The sequence below is a fragment of the Clupea harengus genome, chromosome 6 (assembly GCF_900700415.2).
Source record: "Clupea harengus chromosome 6, Ch_v2.0.2, whole genome shotgun sequence".
Taxonomy (NCBI): domain Eukaryota; kingdom Metazoa; phylum Chordata; class Actinopteri; order Clupeiformes; family Clupeidae; genus Clupea; species Clupea harengus.
In genome coordinates this window covers 25296925-25318187 of record NC_045157.1, presented here as the reverse complement: position 1 = coordinate 25318187, position 21263 = coordinate 25296925, and the positions used below count along the sequence as shown (strand labels likewise).

General features: G+C 39.0%; 1 protein-coding gene across 1 annotated transcript; it reads left to right on the top strand.

Annotated features, from left to right (window-relative positions):
• Positions 1 to 5978: 5978 nt before the first annotated feature.
• scamp2l (secretory carrier membrane protein 2, like) lies at positions 5979 to 19807 on the top strand. Its single transcript, XM_012814811.2, has 9 exons — positions 5979 to 6161; positions 12679 to 12756; positions 13518 to 13604; positions 15176 to 15290; positions 15389 to 15517; positions 16251 to 16410; positions 16543 to 16644; positions 17895 to 18012; positions 18736 to 19807. The coding sequence occupies exons 1-9, from the start codon at positions 6105 to 6107 to the stop codon at positions 18868 to 18870; spliced, it is 981 nt and encodes a 326-aa protein (XP_012670265.1). The 5' UTR covers positions 5979 to 6104; the 3' UTR covers positions 18871 to 19807.
• The last annotated feature ends 1456 nt before the right edge of the window (positions 19808 to 21263 follow it).

Below are 21263 nucleotides of genomic sequence, written 5' to 3'. Positions count from 1 at the left end.
TAAAACAACAGCTTTTCCCTGTTAACTATTGATAGGCATGTTCCACCAAGATCGATGCCTTCACCGTAGACTTAAAGATCAACATATTGTCTATCAGTTTTGAGGATCTGTGTGATTATAAGCTGAACTCAATAACACCTGACAGAAAATTAGCTATTTTGAATTCTGTTCATACACAAGAAAAGATATTAAATTCCTTGTGCTAGTTATCAGGGGCCTTACACAATAACCAGATCTCGCAATGTCCAATGCATTCCTATATGTAACTAAACCAGCTCACACTAATCCGAGATCACTCTTTACTATGACATGCCACAGGCTACCAAGGGTAAGGAGTGGGGGTATGGTTATGACGAACCGAAGAATGGGTTAGGGATGGGATAGCCCCCCGGCGATATGAACTTGAATTAAGGTGAGGCAGGTTTACTTATATAGCACATTTTTCAAGCATTGGCAATTCAAAGTGCTTTACAAAGCAGATATGAGAATGTAGAGAATAAGAGAATAAAAAAGGTAAAATAACAGAAAAATAAGTCTTGATCCAGAGCTGAGCAGGATATCAGCTAAAAGTGCGTCACCTTTTCTGTTCTGACAGTAGGTAATACCAACAGATTTCTCCAGTGATCTGAGATGTAGCAGGTGTGTACTTCTGAAACATGTTGTGCCTATAATGATTATTCCCAATTATTAGAAAGTTAATGTAGGGTTTTCCAATAAAACTCTTCTAAATCCCTCAATTGAGTCTATGGCTGACGCGTGTTCTAATCCAAAAAAGTGTGTCTTCCAACGGAGATGATTTTGAAGTTTTATTTTAACCAAGACATTAACAAATATCTGACACCTTGACACGGTCAGAAAACCGTGAGACTCCTGACTTCTGGTGCTATCCACAGATCATATATGGCCCGGCTACGGCAGTGCAGTTAACCCAAAACAATGCCCTTAAAGCTACAGGCACCTATATTATCAATCAATCAAATCTATATATCAATGGAGGTAAATCATGAAATTAATTAACATCAAATCATGAACTTAATACTAAATACTAATTCATCAACAATCATGACTTTAGGCCTGTATCCCAATACATTAAATAGTCATATGGCACCTACAGTTAAGAAAGTCATGAATAAGGCAGTTAGGAAATGGCTTGGGTGCCATGTTATCTAAGTACTTGTATGGAAAAGGAATTTTGGAGTTACCAGTGACCAGCTTGGTGGAACAGTAAAAACAGTGAAGAAGTGAAATCAGCTTAGAGATATCATTGGGCAGGTACAGAGTGGAAGAGCTGGGTTAGGGCTTGGTGACAGATGGAAAGCATGTGGTACATTGCCAGAGAGAAGGCAGATGGTAACTAGCTTTGTTCGCAAACAAGAAGAGGAAACCAGATGAGCAGCAGCCGCTTCTCAAGCAAAGCAAGGGCAATGGTATCAAGACGAGGAAAATCAGCTGGAAAGAACTTTGGGTTATGAACACTAACCGCATTAAATTAATCGTTGGAACCATTTATAATCCCAAATATGCAGAACCGAGGGAGCAAGGTTGGCAGGCACACAAAAGACCACTGGAGCTTTGTAGCTAAATTAAACCACACCGCTTCTATTGGATTTTGGTTTTCGAGGATGGTCACTCAATGGAGTTTTAAAGAAGTTCTCTGAAGCTGCTGAAAAATGAACCAGTAGTTGTGACTGAGGTGCTTGCAAACTAGTTGGGGCACTGAAGCCAAGATGAAAAGAAGACAGGCTGTGAAAGGTTGGCAAGAGCGCTAGAAATAGTGGCCAAGCTTTTTTCTCTTAATTGTTATAATTCACTTTACCTTTCTTTCTCTCTCTCCTTTTCTATTTTCTTTTATCTGTTAATGTTCACAGTGACACTAGTGGTACTGAACTGAATTAGTCTGATGAGCGAGACCTGACCTCACATCATCTGTAGGTTTGCCGGCTCTGTCTTTGGATGGTTCTGACAATTTACCTTCTATTCGAACTTTGGACTCAAATCAAGATCTGGCCAATCAAAGTGATCATTCTTAAGTTGCCAAGTTGCAAGCAAGTGGTGCTGCGAACAATGTAATTTTTTCGGTTGTATAAGCTAGGGAGGAATGTTTGAATGATATCCACACATCAATTAAAATTCAAATCATGAAGGTTGTGGCACAACCCAAGTAAAAGGGCAGTAGAGGATGTGCTAGCCAATCTGCAGAACCCTTTTACTGATCTGAACACTAATATGTTTTTATGCTAAATAGGGAGTTGTATAACCTGCAGATGTTACACTCCTGAATAGTGAGGAAATATAATGCTTTAGAGAGATCACAGAACACATGCTGCTTTAGTCAGGTCGGTAATTAATGCTGTAATTAAGCCAAAAAGCCAATGTGTATGTAGCAAGCTGGATTCACCCTACCTATTGCTCTCATTGCAGCGTTCATTTAGCTCCACCTAATCAATTATTTCATTATTTAGTGGGCTCTGCCTGGGTGTGGGTATAAAGGCCAGTGAGTTTGCTGCGGTATCTGCACTTGTGTACTGCCACCTCCTGTGCAAGTGTGGCTTCCTGGTTCTCCCTCTGTGTTTTTTTTTTTTTGGCATCTAGTTAGTCATGTTGGATTTTAAACATTCCACTGTGCACTTACTTCCTTCTGTCTGTAACCTGGGGTTGCAGTCTTCTCCCTCTTCGCCGACTTTGAGTACTCTGCCTGTTTTCTCAGGTATGCTCCGTCTGTATGGTTAAGCTGCCCTGGTCCTCAAAACTTCTATCTATATTGGGTATTATGTTTTGTAGTGAGGACTCCTGAGGTGGCCAGTGTCTGCAGAGTACCGTGGGTATCCAGTTAGAACTTTGAATTGAGCTCATTTTACATTGAGTGCTTTTTAATTATGATATCTGTTCTGCAGACGTGACTCCTAGCGGAGGGCTGGATTCACCACATGAGCTGCTATCTTGTCTTTGCGAGTTTGTTAGGGTAGCAGATAATATGGTTGTTGATGTAATGCAATACATCCTTGAAGGTACAATATGAAGTCAATCTACTGTTTGAAGAGAATTTCTTTACCAGTGAAAACATCCTACTGAGAATTTATGGATACAGTTACAGATACTTAAACCACAAGAACAGGCCAACACAGATTAATATGCAGGGGAATGGACTTGGGACTTGGGGCTTCTTTTGAGAAACATTCCGCTTGTATATGGCAATATTGTTCCAGAGGAAGACAATCATTGAAATCTACTCTTACCTCTGCTCGATATTGTGAACATAGTCTTCTCTCCTAGCATCACTGAGGGTATGAGGGTATCTGATTGCAGAACATCACAAATTATTTAAAGAACTTTACCCTGCTCAAAATTGTATCCCTCAACATCACTTAATGAAAAATTGGTGCTTGGGCTCATGTTTGGACAAATCCAGCATTAAGAACTTCAAAGCATCAGTTAGCTATAGCCTATCATTGGGAGTAACTTACTGTCAAAGGTATGGAGTCAGGGCCAGTGAAAACACACATTTTAAGTGCATTGGATTATGATGAATTGTTCTGTACAAATTTCCAACAAGTCCACTACTGTTTCTTCTGCTGAATGGGTAAGATGGGGTTGAGTATCACTGTGGCTCTGTTGTTTGTGTTGATAGTGTTTTTTTTCTTCAGATTAATGTTTCAATGTTTCAAAGGTTTGTAAGCAATACATAAACTTTACAGACTTTTGCATTCCTTTTGTATGCACCTGATGGATGCGTCCTGACTTATTAGATCATCCTTGACCCTTCCCAGAGGGTTATGTTTTATTTTTTAATTGGAGGATCCGTTGGGCCTGGAAATATTTTTGTTTCATATTTGGTCTGTTTCCTGCACCTGTTTTCAAGGCCACAACATGGAGAGCCCAGTGCTTTCCAAGGCCCATACATATTGGTGTCCTGTCACTTCCAGGCCCCCCTGACATGCTTACTTCTAGGCTCAGCGTAGAAGTTTAAGACATTTCACACATCAGTATGTTTGCTATACTAAACACATGTTTTAAACATAAAGTGCACTTATTTCTAATTCATTTCAGTTGTGTAAATCTTTTCAGTAGTTTGTCAGACTACCATGGTGGTTATACTGATTGTTGATTTTCTTCACTCACAGATTATTTCATTTACATGTTTTCCACCACACACCATATATGACAACATATTAAATATGTACTTACTCTTACGGAGTTCCTAAAACAAGGAACCTTTTTTCCCATAAAGTAATATTAAAACGCTTTCATCACTCCATTAGTCCAGTTCAACACTGGCTTGAGGTTAAAGAGCGTCTTGTCTTGGATCACATTTTTCAAACAAGAATTAACAACCATCTGGTGTTAAAATACTCTAACAGTGCTACAATCTTAGAAGTTTTCCCATCAACAACAACATAATGGCTAACTATCTTTACCTTGGGTCACGTGTATCACGTCACGTGTGAGCCTGTTGTCAATTCTCTGATGTAAACCAACATTCAGCTAACGTTATTGTTTGAACTATGTTGGTTTTTCTGTATGTGTTTGTGTTTATTTTCACCCATGTTTGTACACGTTTGTACTTCGTGGTTGGCATCTTTTTATAGCTAGCTTATAGTTTGGTTGGTATCAGAATCAAATAAAAGAACAGACACTTAATATACATGTGTAATTATAGTTTGGTTTCTATCATAATCAAATTAATGTACATGTGTAACTTAATGTACAAGTATAATGTACATGTTTATTTTCATTAGGCTACATTTTTTGTGTATATGCCATACATGACAGAGTGTAGAGCCGCCAATGTGTCTGTCACAACACCTCCAACTGTCAGTTGTCTCACAATTTGATCAGTCTTTTGTTTAAGATTTTAGCAGATAGTGTCATAATTAGGCTGTGGAAAGGATGTTAAAGCTCATCACAGAGGTAGTCTAATTGTTATGAAAACCAACTGTAAACATTTACATTCACATTTAGTAATTTAGCAGACGCTTTTGTCCAAAGCGACGTACAAGGGAGAGAACAGTCAAGCTAAGAGCAATAAAAAACATGGTGTAACAATAAATACTACTTTACATAAGAATTAGAAAAACGACCTAGAAAGGAAAAAGAAGTGCAGCAATGTAACTGCTGAAGTGCAAGTTAAGCGCTAGTCAAGGTGAAGGTAAACCTTACTAAATAGGTGAAATCATGGATGCTCCAGTGATGCTCAAGAGGCTTTCCTGAACCTGTGTCAAGAGCTGGAGATAAATGAAACCTTAGATTTGAAAACTTTCACCCAGCTCTTTCCGGTTTAGTGGCGCATGTTGAAGGAACTTTTCTCTCATCGCCAGGCTCTGCCACTGATACAACATGCTTGATTGGCTGAAAAGCTGCTGACAGGGGTCCAATTAGTGCCAATGCTGCTGGACACACCTCAAAAACTAGAGCCACAAACGCTTACTGTGGGCCTGGTGTCTCACCTCTGACCCCAATAACCTGAATCCTTGTGTGAGTGTATATGTGTGTGAGGGTCTCTACAATACAATAACAAGCAACCAGGTGGCTTTATAACATAAAAGGTGTAGAAATCTACATTTTTGGGGGAAATTCACAAAAGCTGAAATTCTAAATAATTTACACTTGATGTTGCTTATTCATAGATTAGAGCCTACATGTCACCGAGGAAGTTGTGGCTATTCATAAGGTTAATGTTTTGGCATAGAGCTGATTAGATCTGCCCCCAGTAACTGAAGTTAATTTCAATAAGTAACCAATATCATGTTCAATTTCTCAAAACCAAATGTCATGAAAATCGGTTAAAAAAAAAAGCAGGTTACAGTCGGTTTTATAGATAAGTTTGCATCTCTCAATACACATTGAGGCGCAGGCGCGCGTCAAAGCGCAAACACGGTATCTACTTAAATTATTGCACCTGTTCAGTTGGCGTATGCTACCTGCGCTTGCGCAGTAGGCGTACCGATCCTCACAACTACGCCTATCCGGTAAGACTTCATATTACCTGGATGACGTGTTAGGCGTAGGCGATTTGTTTCATTTACGCAGTGACGAATGCAATGTTGTGAGAATTGGAAGCATACATCGAAGTAGTGGGCTAGGCAACTGTTAATTTGTTGGAAAAGATGTCAGGATTTGATGATAACCCTTTTGTGGATCCTGTGGACGTTAATCCGTTTAAGGTAATGTACGTTATTTCACTGAAAATTGGCTCAAGAAAGTTTAGGACTTTAGCTCTATAGCCTAGCCTAACACACCTCTGATAATTCTGCTTCGATAGGAACCTGTCGGGTCGGTTGATGCATTAAGCTAACAAGACCTGCCCTACTTGTCTGTAAAAGTAAAGGGGTGGACATTTTACCCCAAAAAAATTTCATTGTGAGCGAGAAGTATAGGCAGTCTAATAACTCGTTTACTGATATCAGGCTCGGACATTTTAGTGAGTTACAAATGTAACGTTAGTGTCATGAAATGTCGAGTAGCCGACTGACATGCGATCAGGTCGGCTAGTTTAGATTAATGAGTGTTTGAGTGTGGGCTGTTTCGCTTGGCACATTTTCAGTAGGTTGGCCCTATTGTCATATTTTTTATGTTTGTTGGCCTGGCTTTGCAAGAACAATTATGTATTCTTCACCAGGTGACTGTAGCCTAATTGTAGGTCAACCTGTAGCCAAGACTATATTACCTATGAGAAAGTTCAGGTCAGTCAGTTTAGATGTACTAAGCCATTGCTATAGCCATCTGTGGAGTTTATATTTCACATTGTAAAGTAAACCATATTTAGAGGGGTTACATGGCGAAATGTCACAATATATGTTACAATAACACAGATGACAACTGAATAGTAGTAAATGACTGCTAAACATAATTTAAAGACACTAAAATACATTCAAATATACATGTATGTATAGCATTTTAAGGTTGGGGTGGTTGGTGTAATACCTTCTGATTTGTAACACCTCTGAACACAGTTTTGCAAATATGGTGATATAACATTTTAAACTAACATGACACTAAAAATCTGTTACCACCAGTAGTAGACTTTGACAGTTCTTCTCACCAATTGGTGTAAGTAAGTACTACAGCACAAGTGATGCTATATTACATATACAATATGTGCAGTATTATTGACAGTGGAAAGCTTTGAGATTTGAGATGTTTAGATTTGAGGCCAAACAGGTCAATCTTGGTTTCATCAGACCAGATAATCTTGTTTCTCACAGTTTGAGAGTCCCTTAGATTCTTTTTTGCAACTTCTAAGCAGACTTGTGTCTTGTGTCTGTGTCTTCCACTGAGGAGAGGCTTCGGTTTGGCCACTCTGCTATAAAACCCAGATCAGTGGAATGTTGCAGTGATGATTGTCCTTCTGGATGTCCTTCTACCATCTCCACACAAAATCTCTAGATCTCAGCCGGAGTGACCATTGGTCACCTCTCTAACCAAGGCTCTTCTCCCCCAATTGGTCAGTTTGACTGGCTGGTCAGCTGTGATACCTTGACAGGTCTATGTGATACTTATGCTTTTCCAAATCATGTCCAATCAATTGAATTTACCACAGGTGGACTCAAGGTGGATTACCAGTGAAGGTGTAGAAACATCTCAAAGATGATCAAGAGAAATCGGAGACACCTGATCTAAATTTCAAGAATCATAGCAAAGGGTCTAAATTAAAGATGCAACGATTATTCGACTGGTAACCGGCTGATTCGCCTTAGATGTATCTGATTCTGTGCAGGTAAAATTTACATGCATGCACTGCATGATGGCTCACATCGCAGCTACAGTGGCACAGACAGTAGCATCAGCCACACACACACGTCGCCGGCGTGGAAGTTCTTCACTGTGAGTGAAGACAGAAAGCTTAATACCTGTAGGGCAGTGGCGTCTGATGCTTTTAAACATGGGAACAAACAGCAAAAATACATAAACTGATGTTGTCTGTTGCAGCCAACTCAACAAAATTAGCATTAGCTGCAAAGTAACATTAAATGATCAGAAAAACACAACAATTGACTTTGTTACGCCTATCATGTTTGTTCTACGGTTAACTAAACTGCCGTCCTACCTCCGTATTTGACACTTATAAACTGTTTAACAGCTAAAACCTGAAGAAAATGTGAAGAAAGGATTCTGAATACTTTTTGAATGCACTGTATGTGGCTGTATGTACAATATAAATAAGAATAATCTGAACAATGTGAGGGGTTCATCCTGTGCAAGAATGAGAAGTGCAAATGCGGCTGCTGGATGAGAGGGTAAAAAGTCCATGGTTAAGGTGGGATGCATCCTTGATGATTTTCACCACCCGCTGCAGTCTTTTATGGTCTGATGCAGTGCAATTGCCATACCCCACTGAGATACAGTTGGTGAATATGCTCTCGATGGTACAACGGTAAAAGTCCACCAGTCGGGGACACAGGTGAGCTTTGTTAAGGCTCCACAGGAGATAAAGGTGCTGCATGTTGCCCCTTTTTGATCAGGATGGAGACCAGGTGAGATTGTCAGAGATGTGGATGCCAAGGAATTTAAAGCTTTATACACGCTCCACTACAGCACCATTGATACGTGGCTCCTAGCTTGCCTGAAGTCCACAATGGTCTCTCCTCCTTGGTCTTCTGGGTGTTAAGGGCCAGGTTGTTGTCAGTACACGACATGGCCAGATGCTGGACCTCGTCCCTGTAGGCCGTCTTGTCATCCCGTCTGATCAGACTTACCACTGTGGTGTCGTCTGCAAACTTGATTATGGTGTTAGAACCATGTACAGGGAGTACAGAAAATGGCTCAGCACACAGCAGTGGGGCACGCCGGTGTTCAAGGTGAGAGAGGAGGAGGAGATATTGTCTAACCTAACAGATTGGGGTCTGTTGGTTGGAAAGTCCAATTGCAGAGGGATGTGCTAATACTGAGCTGGCTACACTTGGAAATCAGCTTGGAGGGGATCAGTGTTGAATGCTGGACTGAAGTCAGGTGGGTAAGGGTAGAGTGGAGATGGCGTAACCATTGCTTTATAGTAGAACACTTTCTTAAGTATGCAACAGAAACCTTAAATATTTAACAACAAGTATCCTCATTATGCAAATTGATCTAACACATACAGTTGTAAGTAAAACATTACAGAATATATGCTACATACTTGTTCGATATGTCTTCTCAGTAACAAACAAGGTCTTAAACCTGTTTACTTTACCATTACCATTGCACCTATTTAACTATTCTATAGTATAGGTTTACACTCACTTATTGTCTTTAGTAGGTCTTTTCCAATTGATTCTAATCCCTAAACATAGCAGAGCAACTACTGCATTGGTATAGCTGGCCTGATGACCTTTTTGCCTGGCTATGCTCAACAGAGCTTGGAGTCACAACCTGGCATTGACACAACTTGAGATACTTGAGATACTTGCTGGGCAACTTAAGACGGTGTGGTTATCTCTGTACCAGGGAGGTTTTGGAAGCACTGCTGAAGGCTCACATTTGAAGTAGCATTATGCATTACTCGTGAGGAACGCCCCTACAGTATCTTGATTTGTACTTGCACTTTGCATTTGTTGTAAATACGAATTGTGGTCTGTACAATACCATCACGAGGGGAAAACTACATCCTGAAAAGATATATTCTGGCATTTTGCCTCTCTCGTCTGCATTGAGAAGCGGGACAGACTGGATTTCAGTTGATATTTGGTGAAATGGTACATCTAGTCATGATACCAATCTCCAAATGCTGCCAGGATGTGGTGTAGTTACTTGTGTAAAAGGCATCGATCCAAAGGCATTCGCGAGATCCAAAAATACTTCTGTCCTTGTTGCCTTCAGATGGGAGACCAACCTCTACCATACTAGAGAAGATTGAAAGCCTTTATTGTCATTGTATTCGCGTAAAACGAAATTTGGAGCGTTGTTCCTGTTGGTGCCACGAGGGACAACATATCACAACACAAATACAATGACTAACAAATAACAACAAGTGCAGTGGTATAGAGTACAAGTACTCCCCCTGAGATACGTAAATAAATAATAAATACACACGAATAAGGTGCCTGGGATGGCATAAGTGACTTTCAATAGAATAAAGTAACTTAAGTGTTAATATTGCACATTGAATTCCGGTTTTAGTGCATGTTTTAGTGCATCTGAGTTTTAATGTTCTGATAGCTGTTGGGAACTTTAGATGCGTGGTCCTTGCCCTAGAGTACACTTTTGTCAGCGAATATCTCGTCACAGTCTTCTAGCTGTCCATCCTGTGTGCCCCTCTGGTATTCTCCATAGTCCTCTGGTGTCCTCCGTAGTCCTCAGGTTTCCTGCGTAGTCTTCTGATGTCTTCCACAGTCTTCTGGTGTCTTCCGCAGTCCTCTGGTGTCCTCCGCAGTGACCCGTTACTCCTCAGGAGGCACCGCAGGGGTCTGCTCCGATCTGGTCTGGTCTAAAATGTCCTTCGCAGTCCTATGGTGTCCTTCGTAGAGACCGTTACTCCTCAAGAGGCAGATCAGGCTTTAGGGCCAACAAAGAGTATTTTGTCTTATATTCTTTTGATTAAAAAAACATTGCTCATCCATTGATTAATTGCGGACAGACAGGTAGTCAGGGAGCGTTAGCGTTAATATGTCATTAGGCTAGACAAAAACATTTATAATTGTGTAATTGTGTATCATCAGCATAGCTATGGAAGTTAATATAGTGTTCTCTGATTATGACCTAGCGGTAGCATATAATGAGAAAAGAATGGGACCGAGCCACACAAAATGATATGTTGTATGTTTTTGATACGTGATCCCCAAGGTTAACATAAAATTGTCTCCCCATGATGTTTGTTCGAAACCAGTAAAGGGCACAATTGGAGAGACTTACCTAGTTTTCTAGCTGATTGATTAAAATGCTGTGGTCAATTTAGCACTCAAATAAGAGAATAAGAACTGAGACCTTGTTTTCAGCAGTCTGAAGATCTAAGATCATCAACTATTTCAGTTAGAGCAGTCTCTGTACTGTGATTAGATTCGAAACCTGACTGGAACTTCTCTAAAATACTATTTTCATTTAAAAAGTTGTTTGGCTGATTGAATACTAGACTTACAGTACCAGTCAAAAGTTTGGACACACCTTTCATTTTTTTTCCATCAAGTGTTTTCTTTACTTTTATTTTTTTCTACATTGTAGATTTATACTGAAGACATTTAAACTACGAAAGAACACATATGGAATGATGTACTAAACAAAAAAAGTTTTATCTACCATGTAGAAAAATCTTCTTAAAAAATGAGAAGGTGTGTCCAAACTTTTGACTGGTACTGTATGTTTTCAAGTATCTTGCTCTTGAAGGGAAAATGTGATATAGGCTTGTAATTACTTACATTGTAGTATAGATTTGGTTTCTATAGTAGTGGTTTCACAACAGAGATGTGTTAATAACTTTTGGAAAGGATCTGGAGACACTATTAAAAACGTTTTTCTTTTAATTTAGTTGGGATGCCATTAAAGTTCCTCATGATTACCGGGCTATTTTAGGGCAGATCATAATAGCTACTGGTGTTTCTGATAATACCAGCCCTAATAGTTGTTATTTTGTCGCTAAAGAATTGTTGAAATTCTTCACATTGTGAGGTAGAAGCTAGGCTAAAAGTGTCAGAGGCTGGAGGGGGACTTAACAATCGATCAATGGTTGGGTTCTTCTCACAGTGCAGATGCCATTATTATAGTTGGAAATCCTTCAAGATGCTACAGTGGATCTGTAGTTTAGTTTTTCTCCATGCCCATCCGGCTGTTCCTTACAATTTCTTAAGCTCACGGAGAGTACTATTTATCAATTGTGATATGATGTGATTGATGACCTCTTTTTGATCTTTGATCTTGAACTGGTGCAAGGCTGTCCAATGCATTTCTTAAGTTGTTATTTAATGCATCAACCATTTCATTTAGTGAAGAGTGTGCATTACACAAATCAAAAGAGTTAGCAAGGTCAGAAAGTGTTTGTTCTGCTGTGAAATTGAAGCGACGTTTTTGTACTAGATGTACTAGATATTTTATTGTATTTATTTTAGGGTGTGTGTATTCTGGGTTTTCACCTACCTCACTGTGTGTTCTGTGTATTTTTGTGATTCAGGGAATTGCTATTTTATTGTATTTATTTTATCTAGTAGATAAGAGAATATACTCTTACTTCCTGTCTTTGTTTCTTAGTTTGCACCAGAAATAAGGCACGGTTTTCACAGGCGTGAAATTTCACCCAGTTAGATTCATCTTTTGATCCGCCCAGCTAAATATTGGTCACCTCCCCTATTGTGTTGTTGAAGGGGGGAAATGGCCATTGCGCCCCCTTAGGAGGCTTAAAACTGTAATCCATGTTTGCAGTTTTCATCATCTGTCCCATAACTCTACACCCACATTTTATATACAATTTAAGATCAATCAAAGTGACTAAAGGCACAACATTGAAATGATTAGCACAGTGGTGCAGTAGATCACTGCTAGACACCATAATGCATTCAGTGTATATGAACGAGGCATGTTACCGTATGGTATTTTTTAGTAATGATTTAGATGAACACAAAAGAACATTACTGACTGTCATACAAGCAGACTAATCGGGATCTGAAACAGAATAATAGGCCTACTGCATGTTGGCAGATAATGGCGTTAATGCCGGCACCTGGGTTTTACTGTGGAATTGATTCTGTGTGGTCATCAAAACTATTGATATGCTTATAGGATCCATCTGTTGTTGAAGTAACCAGCACAACCATGGATGGAATTCAGGAATACAACCCTTTCTCAGCCAGTGGACAGGTAAGATTTTCTACTACCTCAAAGCCACACATATGTAATTGCTGCCTCAGGAATTGCAACCAAGGTTAAAGTGAAATACTCACATTCGCCTATATTAAAATAGCAGAAAGTATCACTCCCAGACAATTACTCTTATGTCATGAAATCTATGCCTCTTTGAAGATGCTGAAAAAAAACACCATTTTGTTTCATGAAGTATAATCCTTAAAGGGGCTTTTTAAAACATTTTTTTTTTTAAAGTTATTTAAATACATTTAATTAAAGATGACAATTGTCATGAAAAGAGCCGGTGGATTTTGTATTCAAGTATATAGCATCTTCAAAAAGGTATAGATTTCATATTATATCACATAAGAGAATTTGGAATGTCCATTTCAACATAGTTTTTTTTTGTTGTTTATTATTTGAGATACAACAATTTAGCTAATGATATGCCCTCCTACTTGCTGGCTAGCAACTGTTAGTGTTGAAGGATTGTTTAATGTCATTTGTGTGAAGAGATTTTGGGTTAAGTAATGGATAATGGACGAAACCAGGTTTGGGTAGCAGAAAATAATGTGCGCTGATGTGGTAATGCAGCCATGACGCAAAGTGGAGGTATCATACACTTAGAATTTTGCTATTAAACACACCGTATAGCATTGGGTAGTGTATACATTGTCAACCTATTTTTGGCATAGAATTAACTCTCACATTTCTGTTTAAAGAAGCACTGAATGTCATGCATGATTAAACTTGGACTTAAATCTTTTGGCTCTTAGGGGAACTATAATGAAACTACCATCCCCATCTCTGAGGGTTCTTCCCAGCCAGCAGTTCTGCAGCCTTCCCCGGAGCCCAGTCTGCAGGTCAGGTTTTCATATCATTCATTTCTGTACTGCCATTCAAATTGAACATCACCTGAAGGCACAGAACCCAAAGCCTGAACGTTCCTAGATCAAGCACAAATGCAACAGTGGAAAGGAAACTCTCTTTTAACAGAAACTTAGCTCCTTTGCCCTTTGCCTGAGGTTAGTCTGGATAGAGGAAGTAATGAAAAGGAGGGAGAGAGACAACAAAGAGGGGAGAAGAGAAGAGTGAGCAAAAAGGAATATACATACTTTGGCCAGTAAGTGTACGTGCGGGAACAGGTGTATAGACATGTCAAATGATGCTTATTTTAGAGCACAGTTAAAGGGGTTGTCTGGACAGTCAGTGAGGACCCCTAGTTAACACTGATGTCGTGTTGTATGGAAGGGCTGGCTGGGAAGAGAAGCACTTCAGTCATGGAGAAATTAAGTCGCTTATCCAACTGGGAAGGTCTGTGAGACAAGCAGAGATGCATGCTTAGCCAGATGGAGAATTTAGAAAAATTTGGGTGTCATCAACATTGCAGTGGTAGCAGAAGTCATGTGAGCGCAAGGAGATAGCGTTCATACAATAGATTGACCAGTCCTAAAGCCAGATGACTTGGGCTCAAGGAAGTTTGTTCTAAGACAGAAGATTTCTGGCAGTCTTTACTAGGACACTGGTGTGAACCTATTTAACTATAAGCAAACATTCCCAGTAGCTGTTGATCAGTCCTACACAATAGTTAGGAGGACTTTTGGCCTTTTTCTTCGTACAGAAGTACACCAATGGTATGTAACTTAGTGTTACATAATGCTACTGTTTTTCGGTAAGGGCAAGGTTAGTTCGGTTGTCCAAGCTGTGATGTGCTCCAATGTTGTCGATCAAAGAATCCAGGTAGCTCTTATACTTGTAAACTTTTTTTATTCTGTTAGCAGTCAATTTCTGTCTCTGTCCACTCTGTGACTCAACTTGATGGGCAGCAGATGCCCGGGTAGTAGAGAGCAATAAGTGAGAGAACAAAGTAAATGGCTGTGATTTAGTTGCCTGTGGACGCCTTAAGGTGCATCAGGTTACAGCAGTGTCATATGGAAGGGTTCTTCCCTGTCAGATCACCTGATGGGTTAAACCCTACCCTCTCTGATTTCAATCAAATGTGTTATGTTGGTTCTTTTTGTAAAATGAAAGAAAGAAAGAAAAGCCAATATTTTAAGTTTCGTCTCAATTGGACCTGCAGTTGCTGAGACGCAGGTTTTTTCCCCATTTTGTGCAAAAAGGAGGGGCACCAAATAACTAACAATGGTCCAGTTTTAACAAGTAAGGTATCATTGGAACCAAGAAATGAAGGGGAATCCAATTATACAGAGAATATCTAGAGGATATCCATATTTATTTCCACCTATAATGGGCCTAATACGCCATCGTATTCCAAAGAGGGGGTATAAATAATAATAAGAAAGAAATTCCTGAAATCTTTTTGTTTATAGATTCAGTTTTCTGCATACATGCTAGTGCAATCTGATAGACATCTGCAAACTTTAATGTAAAAGTGTGCAAAAGTCAAAATTAAAACAAAATTGTGTTGGCATAGGCCTCAGCATCTGCTGGTCAGGCAAAGCTCCTCAAACAGCAAGAAGAGCTGGAGAAGAAGGCAGCTGAGTTAGAACGCAAGGAGCAGGAACTTCAGAACAGAGGATCCTCCTTGGGTAAGACCACCTGTGGTTTCCACTTAACTTGATTTGGATTGTACTATAACTGCAATAAATATTCTACATTGAGTTTTAATCTAATCTAAATTTTACAGGTCCAGAGAATAACTGGCCCCCACTGCCAAAGTTTTTCCCCATAAAGCCTTGCTTTTATCAGGATTTCGATGAAGAAATTCCTGTAGAGTACCATAGGGTTTCCAAGATGATGTACTACCTCTGGATGTGTAAGTCCATACTCTCTAGTTCTGTATGAATCTTAATATATGTAGTTTCACTGAGTCAGATGTACATTAAAGTTATATTTTTGAGCTATAGCTAAGCATTGGGCTAGCTTAGCCACACTTGAGAACTGTACTACTTAAACTGGAAGTTTTGGAGTTTAATGCGCAGGTGTGCCTAAAGTTGAACGTGATGGCTGTGTTTTTTGGGTTGGGTTCAGGTGATGCACTGCTAAACTGTTTTGGTTTCCAAACCGGAACTACAATATCCCGTTCATACAGGGATTACAAGAATGCCACTTAAGTTAGATCTGCACAGACATTATAATGCTATTATCAAAAACCCTATTAGCCCTAAAATCAAACGGCCAATATTCACAAAAATCTGCATTTGGTGTGTCTTGTGAAAAGCCTATAAAACAGGCCTAAAAAGTATTAATTAACACAGCATTAACTGAACTCAGCCTAGACAGTCATCATAGGAATTTGGTCTAAATGTGGGTTAAAATAATGTTTACCGGTTTGAAATATTTGAATTGGGCTTATGAAAACAGACTTTAAAGTAGTGGTGCAGAATATAAAGCTGCAAAGTCAAGTGTTTAGACAACTCTCATCACAAAGTTATTAGTCATAATAAAAATCTATCCTAAAAATCAGCCCTAACAACTCCACAGATAAAACAGGCTGTTAGATATAGAGTGAAATGACGAATAATAAATAAAGTTGTTATTCTTTGCAGACCATTGTGTCACCCTCTTCCTTAACATCCTGGCCTGTTTGGCTCATTTCACTGTGGATGCTGCACACGGGGTGGACTTTGGCTTGGCAATTCTGTGGTTCATTTTGTTCAGCCCAGCCGCCTTCCTCTGCTGGTACAGACCTGTATACAAAGCCTTCAAGTGAGTTCCAGAACCTGTTGCTTTGCTCTTTTTTGTATATATATATATATATATATATATATATATATATATGATATTAGCGATATAATTCAATGACTCCTAATATCCCTGTCTGTTTTCCTCCTCCAACAGGTCAGACAGCTCCTTCAATTTCTTCTTCTTCTTCTTCATCTTCTCCTTCCAAGTGGTGGTGTACATCATCCAGAGTGTTGGCATTCCATACTGGGGAAATAGGTGAGTTAATCCTGCCACTGTGTCTGAGTGGGAGACAAAGCTTTTCAGGTGAGTTAATCCTGCCACTGTGTCTGAGTGGGAGACAAAGCTTTTCTCTCCTCCTCTTTTGCTATGTCTTTGGCAGGGTTCTGCAGCTGACTCGGATATGATCTTTCTCCGGGTGCAAGGGGTTCTGTGTTTGTTTTGGTTTTGTACTTTCTACGTATACTCGCTCTATTCTGTGGTGGTCAGGTCTGTGGGACCCATTTTCAAAGTTTATTAACATCAAATGGAAAACTGTATTCACCTTGGCATGGTTCAATAAAGACAGTGCAGTACTGACATACTGTGAAGTTTTAACACCGTCTCCCTCAAATGCCAATCCCGTATATGCATAAAAAGGTAGTAAAATGAGCCAATTCCGAGACTGTTGCATAACAGTCCTGACTAATTAATATGTATGCCCCCTTCATTTACATCCAGCAGTCCATGTTGACCAATGACCATCTAACAGCTACAGCATGGACAAAATGCAGCTATTACAGTTCTTAAGAACACCAGAAGAACTGACCTTATTACTCCAATACTTCCTTCCACTGGCTTTTTGTTAGTCACAGAACTGACTTTAAACCACTGCTGCGTGTTTTATAGATCACTTGAGCAAAATACCAGCAGTACACACCTGCCAGACCTCTCAGATCAGTGGAGAGAAATGTGTTGGTAATACCTTCAGTCAGAACTAAACGTGGTGAAGCACCTTTTAGCTGCTACGCTGTTCAGCTCTGGAGCCAACTTCCTGATGACATCAACGGTGCTCCAGCTGTAGCCAGTTTCAAATCTTGACTTAAAACCCAACTGTTCAGATGTTTATCGTTAACTGATTGAATGCTCTACAGATTTATTTATTCTATGTTCTTTCAGCTGATCTATGGCCCTCTGCCTTTTTGTCTAATTTTTCTGTTGTTTTACTGTTTTTATCCACTTTAACTTTTTTAGGTGCAGTGTATAGGATTTAGGGGGATCTATTAGCAGAAATGGAATATAGTATTCAAAACTATTTTTATTAGTGTACAATCACTTAAATATGAATAATTGTGTTTTTGTTGTATTGTTCTAATAACCCAATAATGTGGGTCCATAAGAGGGTTACATAACTTGAAGTAATCTTTCCATGTTTTTGTTTATGTTTGTTTGTTTTTGATTACTTGTTTTGGTGCTTACTTACCGATGCTCTAAAACTGCTTAATAATTATTCTTATTTTCTTTTGTAGTGGTTGGATATACTCAATCTCTGTGATCGGGACTAACCTGGCTGTGTCTGTGTTCATGATGGTAGTGGCTGGCTTCTTCACAGTGTCCGCTGTAATGTCCGTCGTCTTGTTGAAAATGGTATCTATCTACCCTTTCTCAATTCTACACTCTACATCTACATCTCATGTCACATGAAAAGTTTGCATATAAATCAGGTCATTAATAAGATTATAGCATTGAGTAGGGCAGTAACACAAGCGAGTGGAATATATTAAGATTTCTCTCTTGAACATTTTACATCACAGCACACATAAAAAAAAATAAGAAAATGAAAACCAGAACAAGAGACCCAACGCTCGGGTGCACCAGCACAAATAGAAACAGAAGGGGACACATTTGTCCTCAGGCTCCCCATCGAACAATTGCTAAGTGGCAAACAGTAGATCAAGAGAATATGCAAAAGTGGGAAATGTCTTTCATTTCATTTGGAAACTACAGATGCAATCTGTGAGCAATTACAGGTAAGAAGATGGCTTGCAGTACATTCAAATAAACCACAAGGGGGAGACAAGCTGCAGGTCTGCATAACAGGGACCTATGCTGTTCAACAAAGTCTGTAGTATTTCATGAAATGTACTGTTACTTTCTGGAGGGTAATGGCTTATAGCAGTGATTCTCAATGTGGTTCTCCTACCAGTCATTATTAGATTAGCACACCTCGTTTAGCTAATCAAGGGCATGGTAATTATGCTATTTTTAAACAGGAATGCATGGAGCAGGGATTCATAGAAAATATGCCAACAGGAGCATTGGGAATCCCTAGTTTATAGGATGCCATTTTCATGAACCTGTCTTCCACAGGTGCATGGCATGTACAGGAGAACTGGGGCCAGCTTTCAAAAAGCCCAGCAGGAGCTCTCCACCGGTGTCGTCAGTAACAGAACCTTCCAGAGTGCTGCATCTACAGCTGCTCAGACTGCTTTTCAGAGGAACTAGCAGTTGCAAAGTCCTCTCTATCTATCTATCTCTCTCTCTCTCTCTCTCTAGCTGTTTTTCTCTCTGTTGGTCTGACTCCAAGATAGTCTGTTGCCATCACATACTTACAGAAGGTGTTTGGGTTTGTACACATGTGAACTGTTTTAAAACTATCTTATGAAATTCAAATATATAAGTTCCCATGATTTAGGGCAATGCAGAGAAGGATGTAGAATTATAATGTTTCAGCCTTACTTTTACTGGTTTGAACAGATATCTGCCTTGTGCCTCTTTGTTTACTTTAGGTTTTCCTCCCAATAATGTAGACAGACTAGAAATGGTAGCATCTTAATTACACGTAGAGTTGTGTTACATTTGTACATGTACATTATGTAGTATTTGTTACAGAAATTTGTTAGCTTTGTGCTGCATCACACATTTCAAAGTGCACTTGAATGTACTTCCAAGTGACGCACATTCCCAAATGTGTCTGAAAGTTCCTTCTTCAAACACTGTACATTCATACTTGCAGACAAAATACTATGAAATGAGTGATAAGTCGTTACATGTTAACAGGTTATTCTGCCTCTTGCAAATGGTTTAGTAAGAAATTACATTTTCCAGTTTCATTTTCGACATGAACAGCTGGCTTCTTGAATTAAATAGGAGCCTAGCTCTTTTAGTTAGTAACATGTTCAATCAGTTGATACGTCTACTTTGCATTAACTTCAGATTACATTAATGATATTGTGCTTCACTGCCTGAAAAGCCAGTACTTCATTCAAGCCACAATTGGAGGTGGTCAGAAATGGATTTTAATCACATTCAACACATTCAAGATCTTAAACGCTCACTATTTGCATACAACAATGAAAATACTTCTTGTTCTCTAGAGCAATTGTTTTAGACTATGAGCCTCCATCACCTATTTATCAACTAGAGACTAATCTTCATATTGACATGAATTTCATATAAACATAATTGTTGATGAGATGCCATGTAAAACCTTTACAGAAATAGGTGGTAATATGCTTTTGTCTGGTGAAGAGTGCTGAGGTCTCTGTCAGGTCACATGTAAAAGTGAGTTTAAGTATAATTTTCATAATGGCTGTGATCACCCCACTTTCATTCCATTCACTGAGGTCTGGCCCTGTTCCATGAGATTCAGATGGGCATAGTTGATGAGCATTGAAGCATTGTGACAGTGATTGGACCATCTAGTAGCTCATGTCACAATAACTGAGATCATGGCAATGCAAGGTAACTATAGAAAGGTAGTTCCTCAGTCAAATTTACCAGACCCAGTTGTGTGATGCATAGTGGTATAATGGCTGTGTGATTTATTTCTATAATGTGTTTTATGTGCTTCTAAATATATACATTTACAGTAGGGTAGGCCAACCATACTCTCAAAATAACATGTCTTCAATTTATTAGTCCCAGCCCAATATACCATACTCATATGTTGATCCACTTCATTTCTTATGGCAGGTTAATCTTCTGTAACACTAAGCACCCCTCGTATATCCTAGAACAAAGCTGTTAAGGTTTATATCCCATGTAACTATCTGTTGGTAGTTTTAATAGTCCTAGCAGTGTTCCTTATCCAAATCTCAAAATGGATTGACTTATTTTCTTATGATACCCAGACTAATTGCAGTTGGCATGCTTTTGAAATTGCAATTATTAAGAATTCAAATACATATTACACTTTCCCATATATGTGCAGTTCAGCTGCTTTCTTGCATGTGTCAGTATCATAGACACAAAATGAAATTTTCTACAAAAGAACATGTATTTAAGTGTAACTATATGAACAAAGTAATATATGCGTTCAAGTCGCTTGGGGAAATGAAGTCTTACTGAAATGATTTACCTTTGGTAACTTACCATATTGTTATGTTTTAAAATAAGATGGATTTTTATTTTATATTTCTGATATTACTGAAGGAACAAATGTGTTTTCTTTGAACATTAAACAGCTGCTTTTCCAACAACAATGCCTTGTTTTATGTTGATTTATGTGGTCACAACTCGGGTTACCAGAAACCAAGCTTTAAGAGACTCAAATGGCATGATCCACATCCGATTGTTTTCCGATTTCATTAAATATCTTTCATGTCTTCCATGCACTGCATCCATATTATGTAATGACTCTTGAGGTTCTGGGGGAAAGGATCCCAAATGGACTCCCTCTTTTCTTATATGAGACTTCTTTTGCCCGCCTTCATGGGTGCCCCAACAGATCAGCATTCATTTCATGGCTCTTACCATAACTAAACATTTAGTTATCAAGTCAAATTTATAACGGTCTTCTAAAATCACTTAACAACACTCATGAGTGTGATGCATGTTGTCTTTGCAGGTTGAGGTATTAATAGATGTATCTCTAATTTTAAGATAAGGTTAACCTT

What these genes read in the sequence shown, in the direction of transcription:
- scamp2l (XM_012814811.2), top strand. Translation starts at nt 6,105, where the DNA reads ATGTCAGGATTTGATGATAACCCTTTTGTGGATCCTGTGGACGTTAAT. An exon ending in GAACAGAGGATCCTCCTTGG is followed by an intron (nt 15,291 to 15,388) that starts GTAAGACCACCT and finishes TAAATTTTACAG; the next exon opens with GTCCAGAGAATAACTGGCCC. An exon ending in CCTGTATACAAAGCCTTCAA is followed by an intron (nt 16,411 to 16,542) that starts GTGAGTTCCAGA and finishes CTCCTCCAACAG; the next exon opens with GTCAGACAGCTCCTTCAATT.